This window comes from Magnolia sinica, chromosome 8 (assembly GCF_029962835.1).
Source record: "Magnolia sinica isolate HGM2019 chromosome 8, MsV1, whole genome shotgun sequence".
Taxonomy (NCBI): Eukaryota; Viridiplantae; Streptophyta; class Magnoliopsida; order Magnoliales; family Magnoliaceae; genus Magnolia; species Magnolia sinica.
The window spans coordinates 24,695,743-24,710,186 of record NC_080580.1 but is presented as its reverse complement, the minus strand read 5'-3'; the positions used below and the strand labels follow the sequence as shown (position 1 = coordinate 24,710,186).

The 14,444-nt window shown below is 40.3% G+C and overlaps 1 protein-coding gene across 1 annotated transcript; it reads right to left on the bottom strand.

Moving 5' to 3' along the window:
• Positions 1–6,023: 6,023 nt before the first annotated feature.
• Positions 6,024–13,414, bottom strand: LOC131253113 (embryo-specific protein ATS3A-like). Its single transcript, XM_058253939.1, has 2 exons — positions 13,242–13,414; positions 6,024–6,947 (listed from the first exon to the last, which is right to left on the bottom strand). Exons 1-2 carry the CDS (start codon positions 13,359–13,361, stop codon positions 6,462–6,464), a joined length of 606 nt encoding a protein of 201 aa, XP_058109922.1. The 5' UTR covers positions 13,362–13,414; the 3' UTR covers positions 6,024–6,461.
• Between the last annotated feature and the right edge of the window lie 1,030 nt (positions 13,415–14,444).

Sequence of the window (14,444 nt, the reverse complement as noted above, 5' to 3'; positions counted from 1 at the left end):
GGCATCGATTTCATGGGACCATTCCCCCAATCGTTTGGGAATCTGTATATTTTGCTCGCCGTGGATTATGTCACTAAATGGGTCGAAGCGATTCCGTGTCGAAAGAATGACCATCGCACGGTCATTAAATTCCTAAAAGAGAATATCCTTTCTCGATTCGGAACGCCTCGAGCCATCATTAGTGATGGGGGCTCACACTTTTGTAATAAACCATTTGAGAGCTTAATGAAGAAATACGGTATCTCTCATAAGGTGAGCACCCCATACCATCCACAGACAAGTGGGCAAGCCGAGATTTCTAATAGGAAAATTAAACACATCTTGGAGAAGACGGTCAACCCTGATCGTAAGGATTGGTCAATTCGATTGACCGATGCCTTATGGGCATACCGTACTGCATTTAAAACCCCTATTGGAATGTCTCCCTTTAGACTTGTCTATGGGAAGGCTTGTCACTTGCCTGTGGAGCTGAAACATAAAGCATACTGGGCGATCAAAAGTCTTAATTTCAATCTGGACAACGCTGGCTCGCTACGCAAACTTCAATTGAATGAACTTGAAGAAATCCGGAATGATGCGTACGATAATTCGAGAATTTACAAGGACAAGATGAAAGCATTTCATGACCAACACATTTCGCGAAAATCATTCACGCCTGGTCAGAAGGTCCTTTTGTACAATTCTCGATTACATCTCTTTCCGGGTAAGCTTCGATCTCGTTGGACCGGTCCTTATATTGTTGTCACTGTTATTCCGCATGGGGCCGTTGAGATAAGAGATCCTGACAATGGCAAGGAGTTTAAAGTCAATGGACATCGATTGAAACCATTTGTCGAGAAATTTGATTCAAAGGACATGTCCATGCCTCTGACTGATCTTGTTTACCAGGATTGATCTCCTAGTCTAATGGAGGTATAGGTAGGTTTCCTATTTTCATAGGACTAGGGTAGTTGTCTTATTTATCTAGCTGAAGACGGTAAACTTAGTGCTCCTGGGAGGCAACCCAGCTCTTCATTTCATTAGTTAGTTCAATGTTTGTGGGTAACATTACTGCAAACCCTCACGAGACTACAACTCGTCCACTAGGGGCAACCTAGGGGTTTAAAGGCTTATTGCATACGCTAAATGCAATCGAGAGCACCTACGAAAGTGGTATAGGTAGGATTGTATTTTTGTTATTTTATTTTACTTCTGTTGGTTTCTCTCTTGTGCTGACCGCTCCTACGTAGAAATCTTTGGAAAGCCTCTTGATTCTTTCATCCAGGTATTATCTTTCCATCACTTCTCATTTACTTTTTGTCCCATGTGCATCGCATGCTTATTTCTTTTACATTGAGGACAATGTAGATTTTAAGTTGGGGGTGGGAGATTATGTCACCTAATCAGCATTTTCTTGGTCTTGAACAAAAGTTGTGAAAATTTTAAAAAAAAATTTCTGACATTTTGTTGAAGTCGAAGTGATTTTGACGGCCATCTAGGGCACTTAGAATTTCAAGATACGTGAAGTTGGTACTTTATGACTCTTGGATTCAGTTATCTATTAAATTTCACAGCTAAGTTTGAATTATTAATCCATTATTAGAATTTGTAAACATTGGTTGAGTCATGAATTCGCAGGACACATCTCGCTTGCATATTAAGGTTTCAGTTCGATATTAAAGGATTAACTTGGTAATCACTAAACATGAAAGGAACCAACTTGGAAAATTGAAAGGATTGGGCAAATGGTCTTTACCTTAGGTTTGCTCCCTATAGGTGTAGATTTAATTCCCCATGAATGATATGTGAAAAAGTTGGGTGTACAGTCTTTACCTTAGGTTTGCTCCCTATAGGTGAGGATCTGATCCCTCTTCTTGGCGTTACTTCTAATAAAAAAATCAAAAAAAAATTAAAAGAATAAAAAGATAATGTGTAAGCCAAGAAGAGTTATCGTGAATTCTCTCAGTTGTTACCAATGATGTCCTTAAATATCAAGGTGAATCTTAATGTTGACAAGTCGAGATTAGATTATACATTCATAGATCCCAATGGTTAGAATTTTTCTAATTAATGGAATAATACTTTGAACTTGATTATGAAGTTTACCATGTACTGGAGTCTAGGAGAAAGTAATATCCAACAGTCATGAATCTAAAAGTTCTCATATCTGGATTACTCTGCAAAAATCACTCGAGTTTATAAATTGTTCTGTAATTCTCAACTTATTTTTTGCATACTTTGCTCGGGACTAGCAAAATACTAGTTGGGGGTTGTGTTGAGGGTCAAATATTGCATATCAGACCCATTTATTGCATAGATTTACACGCATGATACTGCTTAATGGCCTGATTAATCGTGTTTATAATGCAGAGTGTATGTACGAGCCTGGACCAAAATGGGTGCTTAAAGCATGGACTTAACACTCTAATGACACCAAAGCATGGGACGGACTCCAGAGACCTAAGATCAATAGAATTACACATCAGGGACCCAAGAAAATCAAGGAATTGAAGCTCAAGTGGCCTGAAAAGTGTCCAGAATGCAAGATCATAGGGTTCCCACCATCTGATCAGTTCGAAACTTCATACGTGGCCTGAGGACCATAAATAAACCGTACACGTAAAATTTCAGCTCCTGGATCACTGTGGAAGTGGCCCAACGGACAGATCATCCCCTTTAATCATTATGTGGGCCCCGCCTGATATCTGGATATACTCCAATTTTGGTCTCAACGCCTTAAACTACGTGTCAAAACAGATGGATGGAGCAGATTTCTTACAAACATCACCATGGGACCCACACATGCAGTGCACGTGCAAGGTGCACAAGTGCACCGGACGAACATAAAAAATAAGGAAGTCGGTTAGCAGGCGCTGACCGACTCAAACTCAAATTTTTTTAATTACGCAACAGCGTAACGCTGTCGACCGTCGGTTCTGCTTGTGGGCCCCACACATCATGTATAGCATCAATCGGGACCGTCCATTGTGTGCGTAGGTGGGGTATTTACCTCACCAAGGCGGCCTTTTGAGACCATGTAAAATGTTACAGAATCCTAACCGTTAAAGACATGATGAACGGCGGAGTAGAAGGTATTGTGGGCCACATGAAATTTGGTCCAAAAGTAGTGCTTCCCACCTGATTTTTCGAGTAGAACGCAGTGGATGGCTCGGATTTTTCAAAAAGACAGTGAAGTGGGGCCCACCATCGTCACAGCGTCAATGACGCTACCCTGTTGCCGTCCGGTTTTTGCGGCGGATTGTGCACTCGTGGGAGCGATCGGACGGACGATCTGAACCGTTCATCATGTAGGACTGCACGAAAACTCCCAGAGGACGTTGTCCTTTTGAAAAAAAACAAAGAAGAAGAAGCGCGGAAACGTGGTATTCCGGATTGCGTGAGGTTCCTCGCAGCAGAGGGCAGGGCGTTTTTTGGCTGCGGAAGGACTGTTTCTGCAGCCTAATCCTTTCAGGACTCCACAGCAGCTCTGGAGAGAGCTTTCCATCTTTAAAAAGGAAGGTGCGGGAGAGAGATGGGGCATTCAATTTGGAAGGCTGGACGTGAGCAACAGGAGCTTGGACGAGGAGTGGAGTTTGGCATTCTTTTTCTGTTCATTTCTTTTTCTTTTTGTTTTATTTTACTTTGTTTTCTAGCCGCATCATGCCTGTGTGTGGCTAGTCCTCTTAGCTAGGGCTAAGAGGCGAAGCTTGTGGCGAGATGGGAGATACTATATTTCTGCTTTTCATTTAAATTCATGAACTGAAGTTGATTTATATTAATGGAATTTTTTTTTTAGTCTTTAATGGTCTGTTGTGACTGAAATTACAATGGGTCTGCAACGGCTTTGAATATCCCTTTTTCTTTCCCTTTTTATGTTTATGAAGCCAGGAAGCCTTGTTGTTCATCATTGTTCCATGGGCATGGTAGGATGACGGTACCCTTCCTGATCTTCATACATTGTTGATTAGTTGGTAATTAGTTTAATCCTGTTGTTTGCTTTGTCTCCTGGGCATGGTTAGATGATGGAATCCATTCTAATTCATATACTTTTCATCTCTTAAAAATCAGATAAAGTAAGTTCAGTTTGAATTCCATAATCCTTGCCGCAGGCATAAGATCTCCCTGATCTCTACAAGTGGATCCTCTGAATTCCTAGTTTCCTTCCTCTGAATTCCTTAAAGTTTTAGATAATTATTCCACAATTATTTCCTAAATTCTATTTGGTTTAGATCACATCTTAGTCTAGTTCTAGTTCTACTTGGTTTCAGATAACGTACAGGTATCAGTCCCTGTGGATTCGACCTCGGTCTTACCGAGTTTATTACTACATCACAACCCTATACTTGGGGAGTGAACACCGCCCACCATTAAAAACTTCTTGGTGGCTCTGCAAAAGTTTGGACCAAGCCGATATTTGTATGTTCTCTCCATCCATGACTTTGTGACTTTATCAAGACGGATGGCAAATAAACATTATAATGGGCTTAGGAGGTTTTTAATGGTGAGCTTTCAATGACTATTGTTTCGGTGTGATCCACTTGAGATTTGGATCTACCTCATTTTTTCGGCGCATGCCCTAATATGAGGTTTAAAAAAATGGATGGACACCATGGATAAGACACATCTATCATGGTGTGCCCATCGAGATTGTGTATTAGTACATGACATCGACATGGGTGCTGCTCACTGCACCATGCAATCTGGTCTTGAAAAAGTAATGCAGCTTCGTTGCAACCCCATATACCAAGATGTGAGTCGGACGTGATCGTGGGGCACACTTTGATGTATGTATTATATATTTACGTTATATATTTGTTTTGCCAGCTCATTTTAAGGAATGGAAAAAGAAAATGAAACAGATGCATATATCGACAAATAAACATAGCCATGGACACTAGGAAGTTTTCCATGGTGGTCGTTTGGTGACCAATGTTTCTTGTGATGTTGTCCACCTAAGATTTGTATCTTTTTCATTTTTTGGACAATGAATGTAAATTTTTTTATTTTTATTTTTAAAAAAACAACGGATGGAGGGCATAGATATATAAAGCATACAATGAGGTGTCATGGTGGGACACCAAAATCAGAATGCGTACTAAGTTACTCAATACACTCTTATCGTACTGAGTAAACTCAGTTGGGCCCACCTTGAATGTATATGGACTATCCACGCTGTCCATCCGTTTTTCCATCTAATGTAAGGGGTTGATTCCAAAATGGAAGCATATACAAAGATCAAGTGGATCACAACACAGGAAAGGAAACAGTGGGTATAATGATTTCCACTGTCGAAACCTTTCTAGGCCCACAGTGATGCTTATTTGTCATCCAACCTGCTCATGAGATCATAAAGACATGGATGAATGGTAAACGCAAATATGAGCTTGATCCAAAATTTCAATTGTAGATATTCAAATCAATTGTTTCCTGTGGCGTATTCCATTTGAACATTTTGGGCTGAAACACTAAAATTATCTGGGAAAATGGATGGATTCAGCGGATAAAATAAATAAATCAAGGTGGACTTGACTGAGTCTACTAAGTAAACACTATGCAATCCGCTTCCCAACGTCACTGATCCTGGGGTGTCAGTAAGCGTTCTTGAATTAGCAGTTGGAAATGTAATCTTTCTTCTTAACCAAGTAGTATTATGTAAACAGGTCGTTATTTCATTAAAGCGTTGTAGTGATGTCAGCACAAATGGTGTGGACCAATTAAATTTCAGGACACGGGAACCCACAGTTCGCTGGAAACAGAGGATCCGGACTCAACTTAATTAGATCTTCTGCCGAAAAAATAGACTATTCTACTCATCAGGTGGGGCATGATTAAAAAAAATAAAAACACCGACGGTTAAGATACAATTTTCTGATCGTCCATTTATTTTGTATACTGTGTGACCCGCCAGAAGTCTTAAATGGCATGAAATTTAGGCCAGGAGATCTAAATAGTGTAGCCACGCAGTGGATTAATGCTCAAATCTCGTACCATGCTCTTCATTGGCACGTGTCTCTGTGTATGCGCAAGACTCCACACGTGTGAGCTTTGCGAACCTCATATTAATTTATTAGCCATAAAAAAATAAAACACATTATACAAGATATAATCCTAAGTTTCGTTCTTGACAAACAAACTAATTGAAGTGAGGTTTGCTAATTCCACATGCGATGTGGAGCCGTACACATCCACACGCTGGCACATGTGTCATAATGTGACACGTGTGAAATATCTGAATTTCCATAGGTGAGCTGCACTATTTAGATCTCCTGCCATAAAAAATCAGCCCATTTCTATCCTCAGGTGGCATGCAGCATATCAAAACAAATGAATGGCTAGAAAAGGATGTTGTGGCCCACCTGCTGGGTGAAATTATCTGATTATTTAGACAGAAGATATAAGCATTATTTCCAACATTATAGAAAGCTCAGATTTCACACACGTGTTCCATAATTGCACATGTGCCTGTGGATATTTCATTAGCCTTAAAATAATACTTTGGTCACTAACTTGTTCTTATCACCAAACATCTTCCTAGTATGCTTTATCCCAAAAGGAGTGACCTTAGTGTCACACGAGTCAGATCCGTGCCACACGTTCCAAGGGAGGTATCGGCGAAAGTAGAACGTGTGGGAGGAGTATGGGGACGTTCCTGGCACGAGCACCTGCACCATACCGGGCCGCCAACCATCCTTCCCTCTCTGTTTGAGGAAGAGGTAGCACACGGGCGACTCCATACACGGGCCCGTCACATGGAACTGGTCGACGTTGCATGCTCGGAACGGCTGTCTTGGAACGTCGTCGAGGACGGTCGTATGCTCGCCATCCACTCTTCGCAGGTGCTTGGTGTTGAGGTGATGCACCAAAACGTCACTGGAGTTTGAGTCGCCGAACCGGAGGCTGATGTGGTCCGACGTTCCGGCACCTTGGGTGCATGTGGTCTCTACCATGATAGTGTAAGTACAGCTCTTCTGTAGAGTTACAGTGAAAACATATTAGAAGCAAAGCTTAGCAAGACCCAAGCCATGCACCCATCTGGTGGGCCCCACTCTTTAGATGACTTACAAATCTGCTGAGCATACTAGCAGGTGATGTGCAGGGGTGGCAATGGGCCGGGTTTGGGCAGTGTAACCTAGGCTTGTACCTTACCTAATACTTACAACTGATCAAAGCATAAGGCCTTAATTGGCCTATCGTACGTACAAAGCCTAAGCCTGACCTAATATAAGAAAAAAAATGTTTAGACCCGGGTCTACCCCACCCGACCCAAAAATAATAAAATTCCAACGTTTCCCTTGAATTTTCCTAATATACCCGTTTATTTAGGTTAGGTTGGAATAAAATGACTTGAGCCCAAAGCTCGACATAAAAATTGATAAGAACAAGCATGTGAGTACACCCATATTGGCATCATTGTATGGTCAAATTCTTGAAAGAGGTTCGACCAGGAATTGTAGAGCCTACACTTTTCACTTGGGATTTTGACCGTACTGGCATCATTGTATGGTTAAATTCTTGAAAGAGGTTTGACCTTCCAAATATTCCGAGGTAGCCTTTTGACAAGTCTTGAGAAGTTTTTTAGATCAAATTGCCCTTGTTCTTGGTTTCCTAGTGAATAAGAAGTTACATGGTATTTAATACTGAGAAAGTGATGTGGACGGAAGCCTTTTTGGGCGGGGGCCAGGCCCAACTCTTGGGGCCCACATTGATGTATGTGTATAATTTATGCCGCCCATCCTTTTTGTTGTGTCGTTGTGGGTTACATAATAGAAAATAATGATGACAGTGGCACCCACTGTTGAAACTTTTCAGGCTCATTGTAATATTTATTAGAAGTGGATACTACCCAAGTCGGGACTTTTTGAGCCCACGGCGAGCTGGCCGACAAGGTGGATGGAACGGATCACCCCATTGTAGGCCTCAACTCCTATTATTTCAAAATAATCAAATTATTTTTTACATCAACTTGACAACCCTGACCCTTACTACATTACACCAATGACCCTTATCACATTAAAAGCACGATCCTTACTATGTTATATGGGAATGAGTCGTGGTTGTCATGTTATATGGGTCGTGGTTGTCATGTTACATGGGTCATGGTTATCATGTTATATGGGTCAAGGTTGTCATGTGACATGTGGAGTTTGTGGTTATAACGTAATAAGGATTAAGGTTGTTATGTTATAAAGGTTGTAGGTCTTGTTGTGATTTATGTGTCGAATTCAATTCGTCCATTGGATTTAGGATTTAATTTAACGTCATGTGCCAAAAAATGAGTTACATCTAAAAAATTTATGGCTCCCAAAAGGTTTTCAATGGTAGGTTTTCAATTTCACTGCTTTCTATAGTGTGGTCCACACGAGCCTTTAATATGCCTCATTTTTGGGCTCATTCCTTGAAATGATCTTTCAAAATGAATGGACGGCATGGATAAAATATATACATTATAGTGGGCCCAATAAGACCATCCATCTCTACGTATGTTTAGTTACTAGGCAGGGTAATCGGACCTATGTAGAGATGGATGGTCATATTGGGCCAACTATGGCTGTCATTATCACCATTGTTTCCTATGGTGTGGCCCAATTGAGTTGTTGGTATGCTTCAATCATGTACTAAAATGAGCCAGTAAAACGTGTGGACGGTGTGGATAAGACACATACATCACGATGGGCCCTGTGGAGTTTACTTAGTATATAATCTTCATCCCTTTGCAAAAAGAATCCGGTCCATCTTATGGTTTGGGTCAAAATAGAGGGCATTGTCGCCGCTAGAGCTGTACACGAGGCGAGGCGAGCCGAGTATTGCCCAACTCATGCTCGGCTCGCACTGCCTGAGTCCTACTCATACTCGGCTTTGCTCAGGCATCGAGCATGGATTTCCTGCTCGTGCTCTACTCATCCGAGTACGAGCAGAAATCGAGCCAAGTCGAGTTCGAGTCCGAGTCCGAATTTAAGTCCAATTCAAGCAGGGTTTTTGAGCAACAAATTTAACATATATTAGCTGTATTAACATATATTAACAATTTTAACATATATTAGATATATTAATATATATTAACATATTAACAATTTCTATATTAACACATATTAACAGATATTAACATATATTAGCTATATTAACATATATTAACAATTTCTGATATATATTAGCAATATATGATATCAATTTTGGAAATATATTAACAATTTATACAAAAAATTAATAATAATAAATCAACACCACACAGTATGAGTCGAGCACACGAGTCGAGTATTGCCCAGCTCGTACTCTACTCGTAATCAAAACGAGTATCAAACTCATGCTCGTGCTCAGCTCAAACTCATGCCGAGTCGAGTCGAGCGAGTAACCGAGCTTACTCTGCTCGTGTACAACTCTAGTCACCGCCGATGCGAGAAAGAGATGGTCAAAATATACAGCATCGCCACCACTCGTAGATAGAGGCATCATCACTACCGGGGGGGGGGAGAGAGAGAGAGAGAGAGAGAGAGAGAGAGAGAGAGAGAGATGGGTTGGGCATCGCTTTCGAATGTCTACTTCTAAGGCTGAAAAGTCAGGCGAGTTGGGCTAAGTTGTTCCTTAACCCTAGCCCAACCCAAGGTTCCTATACCTCAACCCTAACTGATATAGAGCAGGTTGCGGACAGTTTCATGGCCAAGATGGATCAGAAAAGGCCCGGTCGACGACAGAAGTGATCCGGACCATCAGACCTTAGATCGGGCGTATCTCGCAATCCGGAATGAGTTATCTGACGTAAAATATATGATTTTGGGGTAGAATGAGCTACTTTAGCCAACCAACCCTGCTATGCCGGGTTACGCAGCCCGGAATTACGAAAAAACCCCTTGATCGATGGTCGTTTCCTTGTTTTAATTCCGTTTTTACTATAAATAGTAAGTTTTAGTTTGATTATATAACTCTTCATCCGTCAGGCTTTAGGAGTTGCGCCCAATGTGAAAAGAGCTTAGAATAATTAGGAGAACGGTTTGGTGAAGCCAAATAGGACACTTACTATTTTTGGCCGAAAACCTTGCGCACTAGTAGACATCACGACCGTCTATAAATAGTAAGTTTACTATTTATAGTAAGTCACGGATTCTAGGAGTTTGAGTTGTAGTTTGATTCTGATTTCTTTCCCATTGCTTGGTACCCTTATTTAAAGGGTTGTGAACTCGTTTTTAATGATTCATCAATCAATTTCGAATTTATTAGAATTTATTTCTATTTTCTGCTTTCTTTCCTCGTGGATTTGAGAAGTCTTTGTGAGGAGTCCAAAGAAGTTCCGTGGATTCGGAATAGTTATCCTCTTGAGGAAGACGGTGCTCGACCTCACGTCCTCCCCTGCGTCACTAACCCAACCCAAACCCAAGCAGTCTCGATAGGGTTGGTCGGGTGGATACATGATAATATTTTCATTATCATATTAGTCTATTATATTTTCAATATACGTCTTTATTTTTGTATGTGTGATTTTATTAATTATATATGTAGTTATTTATCGTAAAGAACTTCATTTTTTTCTAAACAAACAAGGTAAAATATATGACAACTACTACTTTAAAAGTCACATTATGTAACACGCAGTCTATTTGGGAGAGAAATCCAACATATCTTATTAGCTTGAGTAATTAGAAATGACGTAGGCTAATGAAATCCAATAGCACTGGAATTTCCAATGCCTTCAACACAGACTATCCACACTCAATTATAATATATAAGTAACTTATATATCGATCGGGTTCGGGTTGAGGTCTTGGGTTGCCCGAGACCTCAACCTAGTCCCGACCCAAGTTTTATCGGGTTGGTGTTTATATAGCCCAAGCCAGAGACCGAACCTGATGCATCATGCCCGAGCCCAACCCAACAGGCTTGACTTTCAAGATCGAGCTCCAGCCCAAGCTTGACTTGGTGTGGGCCAGGCCTGGAAGCCCGATGAGCCAACCCGCCCATCGACACACCTATTCCTGTGAGATCCGGCACGTTAGTCAGGTGGATCTCACTCTACATATACCGGGCCCAACAATCAGTTTTATCTGGTCATCAAGTGAGCAACACGTACATGGTTAAAAAGGACAGAAACATCTCACATTCTACATTCACGTGTGTCTGCCACATGTTTAGGAAGAAGCGGATGGGTAGAGGGAATTAACCAACGACCAACATTAGACTTTGTGTGGTGCGTGTCCAACCTGACGATCGGACGGGCCTGATTCTCCTACCATGGAAGAAACATTGTCCGCTAGATTGAGATTGTTATCCCATATACGAATGCACCGTAAAACACATGACAATCGTGTGCCTATTTTTTAGCCGCTCATTATTTCATTACCATTCTCCTACGGACGAAGGACTCAGATGCTTGAGTTCATTTCCACGAGATTGCATGGGGCTTCTTCATAAGTTGTGTCTGATGTTGACATAGGAGAATAAAACTTAATCTTCCACACCAAACACATTTTTAAAACACAAAATGAAAAAAGAGGTTTTTTAATACGTAGGTGCAAAGACCAAAACTTAATTTATTTATAATAATAAGGGTTGCAGTAGTTCAATCCGTCACAAGTACTACTTATCAACCTAGTAAGAGTTATGTGTCTATGAAATATTGTATATATATAGAACAGTCCAAGCACACCACCCTTTATTATTTGAATTGATCATAACTACTATGGGCCCACCAGTAACTTTGTCCAAATTATCAAACAATTAAATCCAAACCAGTTAAACATGTGGGGCTCACCTAATAGTAAACTTACATTCTCTTACTCGATTCACACTAATTAATTCTTAAAATAAATATTTATATTTTTAAAACATATTTATTTGAAACCTCTTAATGAGTATCCATTAAATTTTAAAATCACTACCATTGAATAATATGAGCAATGCTTCTCAAATCATATATAACAAGATGGGCAACCATCACAACATTTAATTTTTTCAAAGTGATACATATCACGGTCTTAATACTAGTAATCTCAACAACATATATCTAAACAGAAAAGGGTGACTTAGAGATTACATGCCTAATGCGATCATACATGTCTATTTTCAAATTGTCCTGCTATCTCTATAAAGAGTACCATATGTAATTTCTAAAGAAATCAAAATTTTATTTACTTGTAATATATGTGCATTTAAAAAAAGAAATTGAAAATAAATTGTATAAGGTATCATTAACAATAAATATATGAAATATCAAGATGTTTGTATAAAAACTTGATTAAATTAAACTCTCACTAATCAAATATATCTTGAGGATTAACAACTCTCATAAAAATCACATGCTCGTTAAATAATGTGATAATAATGTCTTTAATGAGTGATCTCCACTATTATTTACTTCGTGTCTATGAATTCTACAAGGCACTTGGCCATTGTGTACACTTTCCTTTACAACAAATGCCCACCACATAAACTTCTTGATGGAACCTAGGGTAGTCCACCACGTTGTGTATGTTATCCTACCTATTCATCAGGTGTGGCCCACCAAGAAGAAAGGACGCTTGTAAAGTCAAGTCATTTCAAAAAACCTAGGTGGGCGACAGCAAGTAAATATATAGTTTTCAGGACTGATTTCACATTGCTGCATGCCTATGGTGTCCCACTTCAGTTTTGGGTTGGGATGATTCATAGGATGTACGGTCAAATGTGGAGGTACACCAGATGCACCGTTTTGATTCCACACAAACATCATGCATGGCCCCCACAAAGCTGAGGCATTATCATTCTCCTAAAATGGATGGCAAGATAATTTATGAAAAGTAGGCCAAATAAAAAATTTGATATATCTATTTTTCCTGGCCCATCATCAATTCCTTGTGATCCTAAGAATCACTTTCACTAGAAAATCCTAACCATACGATCAATGGCTTGAAAAATGGATGGCTATAAAAAAGAAAGTAATCCATATATATAAGTGTTTCTTCATATTGTGGCCCATCTAAACCTAATAGACATTCTGGATCAACTAATTGGTCTACATCAGTTGTATGTGAACTTTCACATACACTCATTTCTTTCCTGCGAATGAGCTACACGTGTAAAACATACTATACGTGCAAAAGGCTGGGCAAGTCATGATGATCACCTGGTACGGAACTCAGATCCATCCACTCGCTACAAGGGCCGCACCCCTACATTGATTAATACCATCAGCTGTCCATTGATTTTGAAGTTCTGCCCGCTAGATGAGTGGATCAACCTGATTTTCATGCTGGTGATCATCATGGCGTGGTTCACCTTTTGCACGGTTCAGATACCTGCTTTTCCGCGTACAGACCATCTCCTCTGCTGAATCCAACCATCTCCGAAGCAAGATAAAAGACCCAAAATGCGATCGCTGCTCTACTCTTCCCCATCATCTTTCTTCCTCTCAGCATCAAACCTCGACCCAAAATCTACCGCCCATTTCAATCTCATCTCTCCCTCTTCTTATATGCCGCCTCTTGCTTCCTTTTTCGTTTCTTGGCGGACTCGAAAGCAAAAGATTCGCTAAAACAAATCGTATTAGATCCTCGGACTCGAGGCTTTTCATAGTGTACTCCAGTTTCCTATTTCCAACGAGTGGGGCCCATTGTTCAGTAATCCAGAATGTTGGTGTGTTGAGTACCATCTAGGATGGACGATGTATTAAAATTCTGTTTACATGATAATCCTGACCTTTCGATTTGTGGCCTACATATAGATGTTGAGATAAGAAGTAGGCAATGGTCCACGTTTGAGTTGAAAAACACCCTGGTCAATGGTTAGGATCTTCCGGTTGGAATATTTCTTGCATATAATCAATCCAAGATGGTTTGTAATTGATCAATGGTCTGGATTTCTGTACTATGGGCCACATTTTTCATAACCAAAAATCTGAGTATACTGTGACAAGCATCGGTCGATGATCATACATGCATTTTTTGTTAGTTCATAAAGCTATGGGATTGCTTCCGTTATACTCGTACTTTTGCTTTATTATTCCATGTAATCTTGTTTTGATTAGTCATTAAAGCAAGGCATTTGGGTTCTGGAATCTGTATCAGGTTTCTAAAACACCAAAAACTGGAAGGCCTGTCAAGGGGAGTTGGGACGCGGATTAGCCACCGACAGGTTGAATAGTGAGACTCCCTACTGAAGTGACGTCACCAAGTTCTGTGGGCCCCGCCATGATGTATATGTCATATCTACACCGTTCATCCATTTGGAGATATTGTTTTAGACTATGATCCAAAGAATGAGACAGATCCAAATCTGGAGTGGATCCCACCATAGAAAACCATGAGAAGAGTGACGTGCACTATTGAAATCCTCCTAAGGTCCACCATAATGTTTATTGGAGATCCAACCTTTTCATGTGTTAACGCAGGCATGAAAGAAGGGAAAACACAAATATCAGCTTGATCGAAAACTTTTGTGTACTTTAGAAGTTTTTAATGGTGGGCGTCACTCTTCCCACTGTTTTCTGTGGTGGGGTCCAC

Bases quoted from the DNA above. Each gene is read 5' to 3' on its own strand.
- LOC131253113 (XM_058253939.1), bottom strand. From the start codon at position 13,361: ATGCTGAGAGGAAGAAAGATGATGGGGAAGAGTAGAGCAGCGATCGCA. The intron at 6,948-13,241 runs GTATCTGAACCG...GTAACTCTACAG, and splicing joins GTCTGTACGCGGAAAAGCAG to AAGAGCTGTACTTACACTAT.